General features: G+C 41.2%; 1 protein-coding gene across 3 annotated transcripts in view; it reads right to left on the minus strand.

Moving 5' to 3' along the window:
* fnip1 (folliculin interacting protein 1) overlaps positions 1 to 20,815 on the minus strand; it is a 38,990-nt gene that overhangs the window by 17,313 nt on the left and 862 nt on the right. The window contains exons 1-7 of one of the 3 annotated variants that reach the window (XM_079648197.1): positions 10,870 to 11,003; positions 7,054 to 7,183; positions 3,625 to 3,762; positions 3,400 to 3,500; positions 3,089 to 3,163; positions 2,691 to 2,782; positions 1,606 to 1,689 (exon numbers count right to left, since the gene is read on the minus strand). In XM_079648197.1, the coding sequence (XP_079504323.1) occupies positions 1,606 to 1,689; positions 2,691 to 2,782; positions 3,089 to 3,163; positions 3,400 to 3,500; positions 3,625 to 3,762; positions 7,054 to 7,183; positions 10,870 to 10,880 (631 nt within the window). In that variant the 5' untranslated portion in view covers positions 10,881 to 11,003. Of the gene's footprint in view, positions 1 to 1,605; positions 1,690 to 2,690; positions 2,783 to 3,088; positions 3,164 to 3,399; positions 3,501 to 3,624; positions 3,763 to 7,053; positions 7,184 to 10,869; positions 11,004 to 20,815 lie in introns of those variants that run through there. The other 2 variants (XM_079648196.1, XM_079648198.1) reach the window with 2 other exon arrangements.

Consider the following 20,815-nt stretch of genomic DNA (forward strand, 5'->3'; position numbering starts at 1 on the left):
GTCCTTCTCGTCAACACTTCAGTATCAAATTGGAAACATTGTAAAACTCCTAACAGCGGAGAGGTGTGAAGACCACTAACGCAGCATGTCAATGTGCCGTTAAAAAGGCATAGCTCCGGCTGGGATGATTAACGAGCAAGTCAACATGGGCTTTTGTTGCAAAGCGTTCAAATGTGTATGTATACGGGCACTCGGCCATACCAACATTGTATAACTACATGCCATGCCAGCCTATGGATGCCCTGAACAGAATTGTGGGTAGGCAGCATCGTGCAGGGTATGGCTGGGCAATATGAACATTTTTTTAATTATGACAATAATCGATATTGTGGCAATATTGTACTGTTGACTATTTAGTGCTTTCACAAAAAAGTTTGCACAGTGAGATTTTTGATTATCATCAGTAATGTGGATATAATGGCTAAAATCTAATTATAAAAACAGCTAGCATAGTCGGGTAATTTCAGAAAATTACACCTCTTTACTGTAATGAAGGCTTTAAAACCAAGTCAAAGCCCCAGGTGGGATTATTATAACCAAAGTGTAGGACGATATGTAGTCTCAAATTACCAGATCAATACTATATTGATATATTGCCCACCCCTCTGGAATGCCTCGGTAAAAACTCCTCACCAATTTGTAACAGCAAGGGTGGAGATTTTACCCCCCATGTGACGGAGGGACAATTATTACATTCTTCTGACCTTTTGTTCTACTTCTGTTAGGGTTTAAGGTGAGGATATAACAGGTTTCCTTTTCTAAAAACAACTACCGCCAAGGTGCCCTTTAACAAGTCATTTCCCCACCAGCTGCTCAGATGAAGCGTTCGCTGACCCCCAGCAGACTGTGTAACCGTCTGATGTGAATAAAGATGTTTACATACTTACTTAAACATTACTGCATCATTACAACGATTTCTAATAAAGAATACGAAAGCAGACTACTGGTAGAATGTTGATTGATGTTGTGATGGTTGATGATTCAACGCACATAAATCCTTAAATCATCGAGATAAGTGAGTGTAGGAATGTTAGTGAAGAAGACAGAGAGAAGGAACTGTGAAACTCTAACTACAGCCCGACACCAGTGAGAAACCATGCATAACCTCTCTGTGTTTCATACACCTGCAAGCCTGGGTCAGATACATCTAGCATAGTTCTTATGGTGAGGGAGGTTCTTTTGTTTGACTTCTGATTGACTAGGAAACAGTTGGTGTTGTCTGGGTTCACTGACAACTTCTAATCCAGAATGTGTCAATAAAAAGCTGTGGATGTCAGAGAACGGCATTTGCACCGTTATTTGGAGCCACTTTAGAGGATTTGAGTCAAAATGTCCAAATGAAACAATGTAGGTGAAGACATCATCTTGTTTTGGAAGAACATGCCAACCACCTCAAAGAACATTTTCTGCAGCTTCTATCTGACCCAAGGTATTTACAGAAGTGCTGTGATATTGCATGCTGTGACTACTGCTACCACTTCCAGTGCAAGAATCACCACACAGGCATGCAGCCGCTGACAGTCAAGGCCTGTACAAACCCTACTACTGTCTACAGTCTACACACACGCATGCTACTGGCAGTCATGGCCAGCTTTAAGCGCCAACCTGAAAAGAAAGATGCGCTCTTGATGAGGCGCAGAGGGCCCTGTTCAGAGAAGGCCCGTCGCGGGCTGCACAGCTGAGAAAATCCTGCGCAGCACAGACAAAAACACGGAAAAGAAGAAAGGGAGGAAGAGGGAAAAGAGACAAAAAACATGAACTGTGGTTAGTGAATGAATAAGGAGGAAAGCTGGCTGCCTCCTGTTTTTCTGGCCAACTTGTAGTCAAAAGAGTTGCAGGAGCTTTTTTAGTATGGATTCAAATATTGACCCTCCTCTGGTGGGTCAGTCAGTCATAGAGACAAAACAGAATGCTGGCATCACTCACAGAAAAGTAGGTTAACAAACAAATAAATTATGATACGTTTAAGAGTTAATATATTTTGTCTTTTTTGATGAGAGAGAAACTGCACCATAGGATCGAGTTTGCCAACTGTTCCTTCTATTCTTTTTTCTATATTCTTCTTTAAATTCAGAACCTGTCACGTCAGAGTTGTAAGGTGTTTGGTTTCAGTTTTTCAAACACAAGTGTTTTTTTTTTAAAGACTGAATTTCTCCGTGAATAACAAGTAGAGTCATTATGCACTTCAAGTATGAGTCACAGCAGGGATGCACTGTTACGTTGATACTTGACATGATAACAGTTGATTATGCAAATTGGCTGAACAATTAGGGGAGAGCTGTTGGCAGAGTCCATCCAGTAAAGAGCCAGGAAGCTACAACACATCAGTTGAGGCATATCGCAGGTCTATCAAGGCACTAAAAGTGTGTAGATTTAAAAACATGTAAATTACAATTACTGCAGCATTTACAATATGTCGTACAGTTAAGTACCCCTCTATATAGTTGTTTGTGGGTAATTTCTTCAAGGGAGTTATAAACACCGACTAAAAACTAAATGAGATCATGATTTTAAAAGTCATATGTGCTCTAGAATTGTTTTCAAGAAAAAAGTGTTTGGCTATGACCATACAATAACAAACCTTTCACCTACTTTCTAATTAAGAGTTCACAAGTGAAGTGAAAAAAAAAGAAGATTGTCATTGTTGGCTGAAGAAGTTTTGGTGTGTGCCCCTGGGTTTCTATGGTTACCTATGTTCCCTAGCAGGCTGTTGGGCGCTGTGTTTTGATCGGGCCTCAGGGTGTTGCCGTCCTGTCCAATGAACTCTAGGCTGTCCTGTAACCTAAGATCAGAAAACCAAGAAACAAAGAGGTTTATATGGATAATGTGCATGTAACAACACAATTATGCTGTTTATACACACTATATGCAAGGTAGAGAAACATATTTTAAAGTGACTACAACTAGGGCACACAATTTTGTACAAGAGTGTGTTTGAATAGATGGGGCAAATAGAAACAAACAGATAGTATCCCAGGTTTATTTTAAAACAGGGAATATAAACAACAACCAAGACAGATACAACAGGAAAGAGAGGTGTGTGTGTGTGTGTGTGTGTGTGTGTGTGTGTGTGTGTGTGTGCGCTTACGTGTTGAGACTGCCGTACACACTGCCTCCCGTCCTGGCGGTGAAGACCTTACTAAGCATCAGCTGAGGTGGCGATCTGATAGAACACAGGTACAAAGATTATCAGCAAGAGTTCTCAGTCCATGTGCTCGAACATGTTTACCTTTGAAATGATTGTTTTCCTCTTCTACCACCTGTATTTACCCAAATTAAGAAAACAAGACACCTACAAAAACTACACCTCAAATGTTTCATCTACCTATTAAATGGAATAAGAATTCTTTACATGGCAGTATCAACTGTGCAGAGTCGATGCATCACTATTCTCTTTACCTGATCTGGTGGATTTTTAGCGTGGAGCCTTTGTAGCTCATCGCCACAGAACCAAACATCATTTCCCCCAGCATTACTACATCAGACGAACACCTCGAACCCTGGTGAGAAGAGGAGGGGAGGAGCACAGAGGTTTTAGGTTGTTACCCTTAAAGAGAGATTAAGATGAAAACACATGACTTAAGGGGAGTGAATATGTAAAGGTATATTGAGAGTGTGTGTAACCTGGAAGCGGATGCCCGGCTCCTTAGGTTCCTTGGGTTCAGAGGTGCAGGAGGAGGAGCTGTCCAGAGAACTGCTGCTGCCTCCTGTAGGACGGAGCTGGCAGCATTTCCCGAACATCTTCCCCTGGCCCTCGGTGCTCTATGGGATCATGAACAAGAAATACAGCATTAAATACCATGAATACAAGGTCCTCTAACTCTGCAGAAGGTTTAAGTTACGCTTGATACATATTCATGTTTTAAGCGTTCATTACTGTGCATTGTCCCTGCCAAATACACGTTGAAATGAAAAAATGAAATGAAGTCGTTTCGGAAAACCTCGTTCCCTTCATTCATCTAACGGTTCAATCCTCATTGACGGCCATGTGTTACATTTAGGATGTAAACAAACTTTTGTAACTTCTGAAAACATATGGTCTAAATATCTAAATCTAAAAACACTCTCCTCTTGATAACAGGCCATTAGCAATGGCTCAAAGTATGAAGTTGCTTTTGGGACAAGGGAAAAAAGCAATGGGCAACAATTAATGTAGCAAAATGAGCTGGAACCCTATTTTGTGGAAATGAAGGACAGGACAGATCTAGACAGAATGTATGTCTAGCTCTAATTAAAAAAAAAAAGGGTGTGGAAACAGCCCGTAAGCGTGGGAATAGATAAAGTTAAGAGGATTATATTGCAGAGGGACTTCACTAACATAGAGACAAGAGAAACCAGCTTCACCTCATTTCATGAACAACAAGAACACGTGCCAAATATGAAAGTAGCTGGCCCGTATGAAGTTAAGAATTTAACTCAAGCTGAAGTTATAATGCTAAATTCTTCCAAACCCATAAAAACCTGATCCAGACACAATTATGTAAACAGCAAACTGAAAGCAATGAGAGCTTAATCAGCCTGTGTCATGTGCCTTCTTAACTTGGCCGTCTATTCAAGGAGGAATGCTTTTGAGAGCGGGGGGAGGGTGTGTTTTTTAGCTAGGCTCTGGTAATGGCTCACTTGAAAGCACTGTTGCTGCCAACGGAAGAATGGAAGAGAAAGGAAAGGAAACCGAGAGGGAGACGAAGAGAAGGAAGGAAGGCAGGGATTAGTGTTTTTGCTTCAACGTGTTCATTAAAAGTACATTTCATTCTGTAATATCAGACCTGTTGGAGGACACACAGGTCCTCATGCTAATAAAGCCATGCGGATCCTGAGCCAGAATGTGCTTGAGTGTGTACGTGTGTGTGTGAATGCGTCCGCTGCACTGCAGTGTGAGGTGTGTACACAGAGGCCAGCAGCATGTGACTGGCAGTCATATGACTCTTTCTGGAACTCGTGAGCGAGCAGCGCTGCAATCACTCCCCCCCCCCCTCCCTCCCCCTTTTTCTCTCTCACTCTCCCTCCACAACTTCATCCTTCTCCTAATATCCGCGGCTTGCTTCGTCTCTTTGAATACATGCATTTATTTTCCTGGATTCGTTATCTTCTTTAGATCCCTTCTTCCTAACAGACGATATTTTGTTGCTTTATTTGTAATTCCTTCTGACATGCACGCCCCATATATCCCGTGTTTCTCTATTCCTCATTCTCTCGATGCTGCGCTGCTTGTTCCTGCTGTGGATCTCTCTCAAATAAATTCCTCTGAGTTGACAAAAAACAACAACAAAATAGACTAAACAGAGCCATCATGTGATAGGAGTCACACAGTGGCTGGCCAAGCCCTAACAAAGCAGAATCCAACACAAATATTAATGTCAGCCACTGAAACACTTTTTCAATGAATGTTTCTTTATTTAAAAGATCTCACTTTGAATGTATAGTATCACTTTGTAGGATGCATTCATTGTCTTACTGTGGTTTTATATCTGGCGCCAGTACAATCTAAATGTAGAGCTTCAGTCAAATGAGAAAGCTAAGCAAACAGACAATCTAAGTTTCAATGTCACAACACAGCAGGAGTGTGTGTCAGTGTGTATGTGTGATAGCAAGGTTATGAACATGATAATGATAGCAGATAGAGAAATACTGCTCATGGAAAAAAGAGACATGCCTAAGAGGAAGCAGAAAGACAGGTGAAACTCACAGGTGATGGAAAGATGATTACAAAAAAAGACAAACAGGAAGCACAGGCAGGTGTAGAGGGACAGTGTGAGGAAACTTTGAGACACAACAAAAACATGTTGAGTTTGGTAGAAAACTAAAGAAAGCATCTGAGGTAGAAAAACATCAGGTAAGAGGTATAGTGAGAGTGGAAGAGGATATTTGAATAGGTAGAGAGACAGAGTGAAAGAAAGCCAGACTTTTATCAAATATTATAGAGATAAAGTAGGAAGTACTAAGTAAACCAGAACACTTGTTTAATCAAGCCGAGAGCACGATCAGGGCGTTCAGAGAACCAGAACTTAGAGGCAGGGGAAACCAGATTTAGAGTGTAGGGAGGGTAAGACCGAGCCAGAGTCATGGGGAGAAAGAAGGAAAGACGTTGAGTGACAGGGCCGTCATGTGAGGATGAAAGAATGCTGCTTACACATGGGCTGTCAGCTGAGGCTATTATTATTGTAGATAAGAGCTCAAGAACAAACCGGTCACACAGACGGGAACACGCAGCAGCGTTAGGAAAGTATAGGTCATGTTATTCAAAAAGCAACAGTTTGGGAGAGGCGAGACAAAACAAAAGCTGGTTATCTAAAAATAATTGATGCATTTAAAAAGCTATTGTTGCACACACCCTGATAAAAAGGCCTTTTCACAGTTTTATCATTCTGCACTCAATGAAAAACACACATTGACTAATTGTTTGCAATCATTATTTATCACAGGAGGACTAGACCTTTTCTTTTACAAACTACAGAAGAAGATGTCACTTTAAGATGACTTTGAGAAGTCATTTGAATCCTACAAAGCCATGGAAAATGCTGAATAACTAAAAAGGCACTCTGAGACTGCAGACCTCTGCTAGATCTGTTTGATGTAGTGACAAACATGTGTGTCTGCCATGTGATTCAGATATGTTTAAACCCTGCTGACAAGTTTCATAAAACATGTTCTGGTTTCCCGCTGACAAACAGAAAAATAAACCAACATAAATAGATATGAAATATATATAAATCAAATAAATGAGTGTGTGCTTAATAAACAAAAAACACACCCACAAAAAGAACGTGCACACTGTCCAACTGGGCAAATCCCCTGCCTTCCCCTCCTGATCCCTCGGTCAGACATTGTTAACAGAGAGGACGAGAGGCGTCCTGCAGGATGAGGTGCGGCTTGTGGCTTCTGAACATCATGAAATACTCAGTTGCTATGTTTGTACTCCTGACCCGTTAGCAAAGTGGTTATGGGGAACTCTAACATCCTAACACAACCTGTAACGAGTAGTGTCTTTTTGCCATCTCCAAAATCAAGGATGGGCCACCAAATGACAACACAAACACAAAACATGTGACTCACTGTGATGGGGGTTTCCTCCGTGCCCTTCTTTTTTGCATTGGAGTCGAAGAGGACATTTCTGCCACGCCTCTCACAGTCCTGATACACGATCAGCCGTATCTGACTGGGATCCAGCTGGGGGATAGGCCAGCTACATGGAGGCGAGAAGGAAGAGACGAGAGGTAATGGAAGAAGGGAGAAGGGGTCAGGAGAGAGGGAGTGAAGGCAAATTGGGGGGGAGGGGGGGGGGGGGGAGGGGGGGGGGGGGGGGGGGGGGGGGGGGTGAGACAAAATAATGCAATTAGTATAAGTAGACTGACAAAGCAGCAGAGATGTGCGCATAAGAGAATATGAGGTCATGGTCCAGTAACAAATCACGTTCAAAACAGTCTGGCACAGCACAGCACTGCACTGCACAGCACTGCACTGGAAGATGATACAGTACAACTTTTTCCACTACAAAGATACAAGCCTTTTAATTATGAAACGGATCTGGTTACGGCTTCACCCTATAGACCCATATTTTTCTATAACTTTCTAAATGGATTCAGCAGAACCAGAGCTAAAGTCTTTGTTCCTTCTTGAAACCCATCACCTACATCCCCCACAATGCAACTCTGCCACGGTCAGTTCAGTTATGTTGGGTTATGCTCGTAGCAATGACTCAAGTGACATCAGATGAGCCAATTATCAGATTTCTGACATCTTTGTCTCGAGCCGAAAATACTTTATTGCTTTTCCCATGGTACTATTTCCCCAAACACGTGAACACTGACTTTGATGTGTTGACTTTATAGATGTGTCCTTTGAAGATGACAATTCTTGTTAAACAAGTATTTGTTGGGTATGAAACTCAAGCCGTGGTGGAGGTCCGAGTTACAATGTCTGCCATGTACCTGCCAGATATCCATGTAACCAGCAAACTGACTAGTCTCTGGGCATGATGGAAAAGTTCAAACGATGTACTAGAGAGCTTTAAGTAAATCACTTTAAGCCTGTCATCCCTCCCGGTCGCACTGGGCATGGCCGAGCCAACAGCTTCCTTCTATAGCTACCATTCATTCATGGCTAAAGCAGTAGGGAGCCACAAAGACGCAGCGACACATATCAACAGATTTCCAGAGTAACAAGATAACAAGAAGCCACTCCAGACTCACTCAGCTGACTTCCTCCAAGATGGCTAAGATATGTGAAAAAAGTTCATGTTTGCAGCTTCTACATTCCAAGTTACACATGTTCACTATGACCAGTCGAAGAGGGATAAAACAATAACAGAGACTTTGGGTATAACATTTTAAAACTGATATAGACTATAGTAGTGGAACATTTATTCCGTTTAGAAACTCTGTCCAATAGTTAGGTAACAGTTAAGCTGTTTTCCCTGGCAGCCCCTGGTACATTGCAGTTGCTAGGTAACCTGTGGTATCATTCAGCTTATCTTATAAATGCTGCTTATCTTGGGCAATATTGTGAATGATGTCGTTCCATATTTACATTTTTACTGTGGCTTCGGCACTCCCCTCGGCTTTTAGGGGGAAACTGGGTCCCGGGTTGATTTATTAGGGGCTATAAAAGATGACAGTGGATTGGCCAAGCAGATAGAAGGTCAGGATGTCTGTCTGACCTGATGAGCAGATGGACAGAGCTGGACCTTAATATAGCCTTTTATTTGGGCGCAGGACAGTCCCCAGACACAAGTGTTTATAGTAAATGGGTTGGAGGGGAGGGGGGGGCAACAGAACAGCTAAGTCCATTGTACTTGCCAATATAAAAAAACACATGGAGCCCACATTTAAAAACAGCATTCCAGTTGTTGGAAGTAAACCTTGGCAGGGCAGGGAATACCTTTGTGTTGCTGTATGATTTGGTGTGTGTACGTAAAAGATAAAGTCTCAGTGTACATTCCGAGCTGCTATTTACCAAACACTGGTGCTTGCATTCTTTGGGCAAAATGATTGAGTCTTGCGGGGGAGTAGGAGGGACAGAGTCATGTGCTACAGTCTGCTGGGGTGTTAAGTTGTCAAACCAGAGTCATTTGTCAGATGGGGCCTTCAGAGGCAATCATACAAGAGTTTCTTTTTTTGGGGACCCATATGGGCAACATTGTTCCATAAGCTGCCTTGCCCTTTCTGAAACATCTCCAGCATTCAATCCAGTAGCTGAAGGATTGAGACGGCTGCCTACCAAAACCACAGTCTGAATTTAAACGAGGATGTGTGGGCATTCAACAGGAGTCACAGTGTTTCTCTGCATTGGTTGCCTAATAGTTGTCTTATACGGTTAAAACAACATTACAAAAAGGGACCAAGCCAGATCAATGGTTTTTCGAAGAGAATGTTTTCCAAAATGTATTTTAAAAACATCTTAAGTTTTCTTATTCTAATTTCTTTTGGTGGGAAGACCCAACCTACCAAATTGAAATTGATAATTGGGTGACGAAGTGCGTGCCTGGCCTACATAATGAGCTCAAATTGCATTGTTTGAGGCCGGGTTGATATTGAGCTCATAGACTTGTGTGTAAGATTACACATCAGGCGGTGGTTTTAGTTTGTCACATGCCTCCTTGCAACTGGACTACTGCCTGTAGTGGTTTATTTATACATTCGACTTTACTGCTATTGGTTTCCATGTGTTCAGTTTTGGTTGACCAAACCACCCTCCATTAAGAGAAATATGTTTAAACGATTTAACACTTCTGAACCAATACTTTCCATTATATTACCACTTTGAATGAGCAAAATGTGCACTTGCGTGATCTCTTTATGACTCTGGCCAGAAATGCTACTGTATCATTTGCACGTTCATAAATAAGGTTATGTATCGAATGAAGAGAACAGCCCAGAAGAGATTTGCATAATTAGACACCAAGTTCACTGCTTCCTTTGTTTTAAACATAACTGCAAAGAAGAAGGAATAGATACTGGATCGAGAGAAGATAGAAAAATGGTAATAAAGAGCAAGGGCCTTTATATAAGCATCAGAAAAAAGTGTAGTAAAATATTTCCTTTGTAAAGAAATGTGTTTAAGAAAGGAGAGAGAGAGAACATGCAGGTAATATTGAAACGTGTTGGCGAGCAAACTAGATTTGTGCTAGGATAATGAGAGAAAAGGTCATATAAAAACAGAAACACACAAACATCTGAGATACAGAGAAGTGCATTGAAAGAAAAACAAGGCAGCAAAGGAGGAAGTATGCCATCAGTGAGCTTGTGACAGTCAGAGCGCTGACAGAAGAGGGGAGTCATTCATAAAAGCAGCACATGACTTCATGACTGTTACATACTTGTACTGCTTTGACCTCAATTGTGTGAACCAAAACTGACTTAAACATTCTCTCATTAACATGCAGACAAGCAATTATCATTTTCTTGAACAACCGGTCTTGAAAAAAAAAAAATCCCTTGCAACTGTTTGTAAAGGGTAATTGAAAAAACACGATAACGAACAGGGCCTTAACCTTTTTGAAATTAATTCAGTTCCTGAAAAAAAATTGTATCCTTTCTGAGATCAGGGGTGTACTGTCAAACAGAAACTCTTTAAACTAAAACTCCACCCAAACACCTAGCAACCCCACCGTGTTTCTTATCCACACATGCACATTAAAACATTACCACCTAACCCTCAAATCTACATTGACCTCAAATGATATTTCTTCAAAACTACATCCTTGTTACCTCAAAAGGAAAGCGCTGCCAAGCTGGTACCAGCCACAGGTTGGCAACACTTCAGCAGAAGACACAACTTTAAATGAAACAACTCCAAGAAAAACCTCCTTTGACCAACACTACCGAACCCTGTAGATGTACCTAAGCCTGGTTAAATATTACCGACTCCTACCTGGGCATCATCGCGAGTCTGCCAGTCCTTTTCCAGCCCTCTCCCTCTCTCTCTACTCTTCTCTCTCTACTCCTCTCCTCTCCTCTCCTCTGTCAGCCAAAGCAGGGTCTAAGAATAGTGGTGAACTAAATTCACACAACAACATGAGACTGTCAGGTGATCGCAGGAGCACTGTGTGTGCCGGACAGTACAGAGGCAGCAACAGCAGCGAGCCCGGACTGCTGACTGCCACAAAGCGCTGTGATAAGAGAGCGACAGTGGGGATCTGTTTGTCTGTTGTTTCTTAATCCAACGCCTTTTGTTTTCCACTCTCCATTGTGTTCGCTCGCTGCTTCTTTCTATCGCACTTCCTTCGATCATTTGACGTATACCTCAAAGTGTTCCCTCAACAAAGAAGGCTTAGAATAAAGAGCAGGAAACAAATGTATTAAAGAAACCAGACTCTTAGGTGAAAGCTTCCCAAGACTTTGAGTAACTTGAATTCTTCCTTTAAAAAGAAGTGAGTCACAACATCTCAATTGGTTATCATATAAGTTACTTGCCCTCGGTGAAGTTTTACGCTACATCATTTTATTAGTAGAGGGGCCTATAAATAAATGTTTCCACTATGAATTTGAAAATGTTTGAAAAAGGGGCCAGATAAATCTTTCAGAAAACAACTAATGCACGATTTCAAAATCAGATTCTATCTATGAGCTGATTGTATATTTGGATTGAAAATGCTGTTCTAATAGTAATGTAGTATAGACCTATACTGTATAAACAGTGACACATACTTCAATTGCAGTTATATTGCATATTTCTAGCTTTGGTTGATGCTCTTCTCCAAAGTTTCTGCACTTACACTGGTCCGTGTACAAAGATAGTACATCAATAACAACTATTTTATATTAAAAACTTTAAATCGCATAGAGTGCCACAGTGACGCGTCCTAAAACCCGGAAGTAAACTCCTTCCGGTTTCTTCGACAAAAAACAATGCAATTTCTCCATAGGATTTTGGAAAATAGCTGGAAATAAGGTCTGTCGATGACACACATTTAAGAGACTGATCACGTTTTGTTCAGCCGGATAATATCCACATGTCTACCCTAGTTTTATAAATCATAAATCTATCTATAAGATTTTTTTGTTGAAGGAACCGGAAGTGGTAAAATGCTAACTTACTTACTACATTTGACAGTGATAAAGTCTACAACAATGGGAAAACAGCACTGCTGCACCTGGCCGAGGTGTACGCTGATTAAGGTCACCCCAAGTTTCCTTCACTCCAGAGTCTGACATCAGCGTACCGACTGACCTCAAAGAACCCTCGCTCTCTCTCAAGTGTGTGTGTGTGTGTGTGTGTGTGTGTGTGTGTGTGTGTGTGTGTGTGTGTGTGTGTGTGTGTGTGTGTGTGTGTGTGTGTGTCAGAGAGACAGTTACATAAATATCCTCTGGCTGTAAGCTGTGTGACGTTCTTCCGGCTGTGTGTGACAGTGATTTCTGTAAGGTCTGCCATTTTACACTGTGTATCCAAATATATAAATTATTTTAGTAAGAAATCAATCATATATCACTTTCACCAGCATGTTTTCCTGTGATGCTTCATGACAGTTTAGGGTAGATATGGTACTTTGATGTCAAACATTTGAAGCTATGACGGATGTGCACTACTACTACTACTTTAAGAAACATGCCCACATAACCACATGAGAACCTGACTACCTGCATACCTGCATCTTTCCCTGGTTATGTTGCATTAGAGACTTCTGCATTCCTGCAGTCACATGATTCTGAGTGGGGCAGGATGCTGCAACGCCCAGAGGTTACTGCAACCAAGTGCTAATAAAACATTCAAACATCTTCTGTTTAAGGGCAGCCTTCTCTTAGTCAATACATCGACTAATACGTTGTTTTGTTCTTAATCGACTAAGTTTTATTAAGTCGACTTAGACAATAGTTAATTCTCAAAAAGAGTCCAAGTCAGGTTGAAGTGCTCAAGACAAGAGTATGTATCATAAAGCAACAAAGATATGGTTTTTAAAATAATAATCAGTTTACTTTTGTAAAAATCCTGTTAAATGGTTGGTGAGAAACTGCTGGCTATTGGGATTTTGTGTCTAGTATTCCTGCATAGTGTCCAGAAACAAACGCTAAACGTATGTATTGTGTAGTTAACTTTGCATTTGTGCATGTATTCTAATGTGCCAACTATTGCTTACTCCTGTGTCACAACTTGTCTGAATCAACAACACATGACAGAAACTGAGTGTGAAGACACGGAGTAATGACTGTTTATCAAGAAGATCACATGAACGCACCATCAGGCTGAAAGGAGTGGAGGAAGCTGTGTAGAAGGTCGTATGGTCAAGTCTGGTAAAGGTGAATCAGATATTTGCCTTAGGAATCAGCTGGACAGAGGGTCCTATGATAGACATGATTAATAACCGCTTACTCTTAAAGCAAAGTGATACCGTCAGTCAGCACATCCTCCCCCCCTCCCTCCTTGTCATGTCTCCCTTTCTCATCAGCTGAAAGTAGGCTAATTATTTAGGTGATGTGAGTCTTTGGTTTGACTTTCATATCCCACTATTTCTGCCCAGTATGATACGTTTTTTGAAAAAGGATGTATGTATAATTTCAGATTCAGAAATGTCCTTTTAATGGCTAAAACAAAGTTATTTCTCTGTGGAAGATTTCATCCAAATCATAATCTAAGAACAGTTTTTCCATTTGAAAAATAGAGGTTTACTGGTCATTACAAGGGCCATAAATAAGATATTTACATTGATCAACAGCTCAAATAATGTTTGGGAAATTCAATAAACAACTCAATTTCATTATCATACAAATCAATAAATAACTAGGTGCAAATGAAAGAAAATCTATCATGCCATCTTTTACATGATTTATATTGGGAATAGTTGGTTTCACTAAATAAACGAAGGAAACCAAAAGGTCTCTACTGGATGCTTAATGTTGTGCATAGGGATGTCCGATCGCCTTTTTTTGCTCCCGATCCGATTCCGATCCTTTGATTTTGACAATCTGCCGATACCGATTTTTTCCGATCCGATCTTTATGCAATACATTAAGAGAAAAAAAGGTAACAGATAACGGCTGTTCATCCAACGCGATGAATTCAGCTATCTTGGCTGTTCTTTTTTTGGCCTTTTCACTGTTCTGGGGCAGTTTCTCTTTCCTTTTAAAAGTCTCTGAAAGTGTAGGTTGTTTCAGTGCCGTTACCTGATTGGCCGCTGTGTACTTGTCATGTTGTTGTTTGCGTTTGTTTCTCAGGTGGTGTATTAAATTGGTCGTGTTGAACGTAGCTCTGTTCTTTCCACCATGCGGAACCTCCGCCTTGCAAACATTGCATCTGGCTGTTACACTGCCTTTGCTTTCAATTTTATAATACTTCCAAACTCCTGACATTTCCTCTGTCCCGACTCCCGAGTCACCAGCTGAACGTAGCCTCTCGTTAGCTTACTGCTACTATTAGACACTGCGCCCTGCCACTCTGTTGCCAGATTTGAGCGAAATAAGCAACCAGGTCTATGAAAACAAGCCCAAAAGAAGCAACACATACATGATGTTGTGTAATTTTAAACCAAAACTAAGGCCTCAGGATGACTTTAAGACATGAACATGGTCATTTTTGTTTTGTAACATTAAATAAAATAATAAAAATATTTTATTAAAAAAAATCCCGATTCCGATCTTTTGAAAATCACGTGATCGGCTCCGATCCCCGATTACGTGATCGGAACATCTCTAGTTGTGCATATAACTAAATAGAACATGAAAATGTTTAACATCAATTTCAGAGTAACCCAATCTGCAGTCTATGTGCTTCACTTTGTCTTTGCACGGTTAGTGAGGTCCTGCTGCCTTAGTATCATGTATCGGCATTAGCTGTGAAACTGTAAACTGAACACTAACAAATGCTTGGTGATAAATGTGATTCTGGGAATTGTCGGAGTAAGCTGCATAAGGTTCTCGTAAAGCACAGTCTTAACTTTCCTTGGCTCGATTCATTCTCGAGTCATACAATTAGTCATGTGCTGATATGGTCATATGCCAGTTAACTATTATCTTGAAAGGCCAAACCAAGACCAACCCATAAGGTGATATGAGAAATATCCTGCAGTCCTAACTAGATGTTAAATCGACTTACAGCATTTACTCACCAGAATGCTACTGCGTGCAGCTTAAAAACTATATCTTTACCATGACCCCGCAATTCTGAGAAGTACGAGCGTGGCCACTTTAAATAGCCCTGATAGGAACCTGATGGCAGCCACTGTCTTTACAGAACCCTGACAGGCCACACACATACAACTATTGCCAACCCAATGTAATGTAATTGTACTACATGATATTGGATTTTTTCAGTTACTTGGAAGAGAGTCAAAGTAGTAAACTGCACCGGAAACTAATCTTTCAAATTAGGTTTTTTCTGTGTTCAACAAAATAATAAAACACACACACACACACACACGAGATTGATGAAAGCCTCACATGACAGTTATAAAAGCACGTGGTGAAGGAAGGACACCACGCCACTCAGGAACCTGACACTCTATTACCCCTTTGATGCATAGTAATTCCCTTTGCCTTGATTCAGTCAGATGGGTGTATCATTTTGTATTGCCTTATGCAAAATCATGCATTTTCAGAAAGGAAGGAGGATTCTGCGATATGAAAAGCACAACGTTTGGCTTTATTCCAGACTTATGCCTGTTTCATACCAACTTTAATTTGCAAAGTGTGCAACAAATCTGAATGTGTTAAAAGCTTTGAGCTTGATTATAAAAATCCTTTTTATTCTAGTGTCTCCATTAAAAGTGCCAGTTATCCAATCTTCAGAAATGGACAATACACAGCAAAGTCAATTGCTTTCCTCACAATGATATGGTTGATATATTGAGTACAAGTTCATCAGGTAATGCAGTACAAGTTCATCAGGCAATGCAGTACAAGTTCATCAGGCAATGCAGTACAAGTTCATCAGGCTATGCAGTACAAGTTCATCAGGCTAAGCAGTACAAGTTCATCAGGCTAAGCAGTACAAGTTCATCAGGCTATGCAGTACAAGTTCATCAGGCTAAGCAGTACAAGTTCATCAGGCTAAGCAGTACAAGTTCATCAGGCTATGCAGTACAAGTTCATCAGGCAATGCAGTACAAGTTCATCAGGCTATGCAGTACAAGTTCATCAGGCTATGCAGTACAAGTTCATCAGACTATGCTGTACAAGTTCATCAGGCTATGCTGAGTATGCTCACTCAACCTCAGGGAGACACTTGTGCTTTCAGACAACTCTTTAACCTCTTTTTTTAAACTCATATGACTTGGTTTGAGGTCTTACAAAATGGTCTGTAAAAACAAAAAGGCTAGCCACAAGCATCCCAGCTCTCTTTGGATTAGCCAAACTCCATTCCCAGGGTGTTTCTCAATGTCGAGGAAGGCTCCTCCAGAGCCACTATTTCAAGGATGCTACGTCATCGAGTCCCGCCGAAGGACTGTTCCAATGTCCAGGATCCTTGGAATTCCAGCGAGGCCAGTGTCCTGAAATTTCAAGGCTGTGCATGTGTCTCCTCCGCGGTCTTAAAATCCCCACAATGCTTTGCGCGTGGACCAATTTCCAAAATCTTTGGCTGAAATTGCACTCCATTTAAGGCGGGCCCTCGCATATGACGCACACCTGTGTTATGGCAGATTCTTTACTACAGCGTGTTTCTCGCTTATTCATGAAGGTCATGTGCAAACGTATAGTCTTTGTCAATTGGATAATTCATATCCTGCAAGACTCCTAAAGACATCATGAGATAATGACCTTTCCACTGCTGGAACATATTAACATATCAACTATCTCTGCCACGTATGTTTCAAGTGTATGTTTGTGTGTGTTTTATGTGTATAAAGCACACAAGATCTTTCTACTCTGTGGGGCATTTCCACAATTGGCTGCTGTGGCAGAAGGTGATCCAAATTATTATTGTTGTTGCGCAAATGAATAATAATGAATCTCAACCATATCTGTGTTTGTGTTTTATTGATCTCTCTCTGTGTTAACATTTAAAGTTGGTGAGCCATAAATTGCACTAACACCTGCACACCTGTTAGCCTGTTAGCCTGTTAGCCTGTTCCACCACTCTTTGTTTTCCGAGGCTAGGAAGGATTCTTGCCTCGCTTCTGAAGGACCTGACTCAGAAGACATGTCCTACCAAGGAAGCGTCCTCGACATTGAGAAACACCCCCTATGTTCTGTATTTCAGCACAAACGCAGCTATATTGAGTTGTATGGGTCAACAAGGAAGTTTTCTCAGCAGGCAGCGGTGGCAGCCAGGAAAAGCAGTCTGGCTGTGGGTGGGGAGGACAAAGCTATTGGCTAGTAATCAGGCCTCTGACTGGCTACAGGATAAGCAGGGAGCTCTCAGTGTAATGTACAGTATGCTGTCCCTAGTCAGGTGCTGCAGCCAGGGAAACCAGAGAGGCTTTTTAGGCTTTCCCCTCGGGTCAGCCCACATGCTGCCCCCTGTGGTATTCTGCAAGGCATGGTGAGCCTGTCACACAGCTTTGAGTGATTTATGATGTAGGGCAACAGTAATACTGCAAAACCTTATGTATTTATGTATTCATGTTTTCATCTTCTGCAAGGATTTTGCTAATGCAGAAGCCAGTAAAACATCTGACAGTTTAATAGCGCACAAAACAAACAGCCAACATATCGATGTTAAAAAATAAAGCAAGACCAATAACAAATCTGTGTGAAATTTTTATAGCAAATAGAGAACGCACTCAACAACTATTATACTACTCACGGAGCTCAGGGGCTGCAAAGGCTTACAAAGAAATGAGTGTGCTGCACAAATGAGTGATCCCCTGATTTATTTAAGGTTATTAGTTTCATCATACCAAAATACCAAAAGCATCTGATCTATTGTAGCTAAACGAGAACAGTAAGCCTATAATACTGGCCCTTTCTGGGCTAATCCTGCTACCACCCAAGTGTCATATCTATCCATCCATCACTCCTTCTTCTTGCCTTTGTCTACTCACAGTGCCTCCCTCTCCAAAGCAATTCATGCCTGATGAATGGGGAGGCATTGCCAGAGGTATGAAGAGCACAGCTGACCACCGAGTTAACAGAAATGTCAGCTGTCTGCCCCTTTGGTCTACGATTGAAGCGAGCCAACCATACACAAACAGCATTAATAACACATGGGCAAAGAGCAACTTTATGGCCATACATGCGCTGACAAAGACACTGGCCAAAGTGACACCACAAGCATGTGAGCTTTCAGGTCCTTCAATGGGTGGCCGGCCGTGAGCAATAATTCCCAGTTCAAATGTATTTCAAACTAAAAAGAGCCCTTTCCCCATGGTGAGAGTGACAGATTTGACCCTGACCCAGAGTGTGTAGGAACATACACACAGGGAAACTGTAAATCAACTCAGGGAGTATAGAGTATCCTAATAGTCAGCTTAAGGATGCCATGCTCAGTCAGATCAAATTGTACTATTTCAATAGCAAGTATTTATATTGCTGACAATACATGTCATACCTGCATGGTGGTCTTATTATTTTTGTGATGATTCCCCTTGCATTTGATTGACTCCATTTTAAAAAGCAGCTTAACCCTGCTACTGATGGACAATACCAGTAAATATCTAAACAAATGATGTCACTGCAACTTGGAGGGAGAAAATATTGCCATAAATATGATGCATTTGCATTTTTCGTTCAAGCTCATCATGACATAGAAGTCTTGTTTTAGTCCACATTTGAATCAATTAATGTCCATCTGATTTAGAATACCGTTATTCTTCCCACAGAGGGGACATTTGCATTTGTTACAGCAAGAAAAAGAGCCAAAGTCAGCTTAATATTAACTAAGAAGCCTACATTAAAAAAAGATTAAAGATAACGATTTCTTTTTTTTTTTTTTATTACATCATTTACAAAGTACGCATCCTCTAACAGTTTTGAAGATATAGCAGCCAGGTATATATTGCAGTTATATATCGTCAGAGGAGTTGAGCTGAGTAATACAATCAGAATTGTATTCATATCTTGATTGTTTTATGAACATGACTATGATTTTGACATCTACATGTATGTATGTACAGTGGGGCAAAAAATTATTTAGTCAGGCACCAATTGTGCAAGTTCTCCCACTTAAAAAGATGAGAGGCCTGTAATTTTCATCCTAGGTATACCTCAACTATGAGAGACAGAATGGGGGGAAAGAATCCAGGAAATTACATTGTAGGATTTTTAATGAGTTAATTGGTAAATTCCTCGGTAAAATAAGTATTTGGTCACCTACAAACAAACACGATTTCTGTCTCTCACAGACCTGTAACTTCTTCTTTAAGAGCCTCCTCTGTCCTCCACTTGTTAACTGTATTAATGGCACCTGTTTGAACTCATTATCAGTATAAAAGACACCTGTCCACAACCTCAAACAGTCACACTCCAAACTCCACTATGGCCAAGACCAAAGAGCTGTCAAAGGACACCAGAAACAAAATTGTAGACCTGCACCAGGCTGGGAAGACTGAATCTGCAATAGGTAAGCAGCTTGGTGTGAAGAAATCAACTGTGGGAGCAATTATTAGAAAATGGAAGACATACAAGACCACTGATAATCTCCCCCGATCTGGGGCTCCACGCAAGATCTCACCCCGTGGGGTCAAAATGATCACAAGAACGGTGAGCAAAAATCCCAGAACCACACGGGGGGACCTAGTCAATGACCTGCAGAGAGCTGGGACCAAAGTATCAAAGGCTAACATCAGTAACACACTACGCCTCCAGGGACTCAAATCCTTCAGTGCCAGACGTGTCCCCCTGCTTAAGCCACTACATGTCCAGGCCCGTCTGAAGTTTGCTAGAAAGCATTTAGATGATCCAGAAGAGGATTGGGAGAATATCATATAGTCAGATGAAACCAAACTCAACTAGACGTGTTTGGAGGAGAAAGAATGCTGAGTTGCATCCAAAGAACACCATACCTACTGTGAAACATGGGGGTGGAAACATCATGCTTTGGGGCTGTTTTTCTGCAAAGGGACCAGGACGACTGACCCGTGTAAAGGAAAGAATGAATGGGGCCATGTATCGTGAGATTTTGAGTGACAACCTCCTTCCATCAGCAAGGGCATTGAAGATTAAACATGGCTGGGTCTTTCAGCATGACAAATATCCCAAACACACCGCCCGGGCAACGAAGGAGTGGCTTCGTAAGAAGCATTTCAAGGTCCTTGAGTGGCCTAGCCAGTCTCCAGATCTCAACCGCATAGAAAATCTTTGGAGGGAGTTGAAAGTCCGTGTTGCCCAGCGACAGCCCCAAAACATCACTGCTCTAGAGGAGATCTGCATGGAGGAATGGGCCAAAATACCAGCAACAGTGTGTGAAAACCTTGTGAAGACTTACAGAAAACGTTTGACCTCTGTCATTGCCAACAAAGGGTATATAACAAAGTAATGAGATGAACTTTTGTTATTGACCAAATACTTATTTTCCACCATAATTTGCAAATAAATTCTTCAAAAATCAGACAATGTGATTTTCCGGATTTTGAGGTATACCTAGGATGAAAATTACAGGCCTCTCTCATCTTTTTAAGTGGGAGAACTTGCACAATTGGTGGCTGACTAAATACTTTTTTGCCCCACTGTATGTATGTATGTATGTATGTATGTATGTATGTATGTCGTTTACACCATAGACTGTTAAATCACGACATCTATAAATTTGTGCATGCCACATATCACAAAAACAAACATCCATATCTGCCATTTAGAGCACAGATGACTATCAGAAAAAGTTGACATCTCCAGACTGCGTAGTGTCTACTGGTCTGCTGTGGTTCTGTCTGTCAGTGACCGACTGGACTGATCACATGTTCTCCAACACAGAGCACACTGCTTCCTCCTCCACCTCTGTCTGACGGCAG

This window comes from Notothenia rossii (assembly GCF_949606895.1).
Source record: "Notothenia rossii genome assembly, chromosome: 9".
NCBI classification, from domain to species: domain Eukaryota; kingdom Metazoa; phylum Chordata; class Actinopteri; order Perciformes; family Nototheniidae; genus Notothenia; species Notothenia rossii.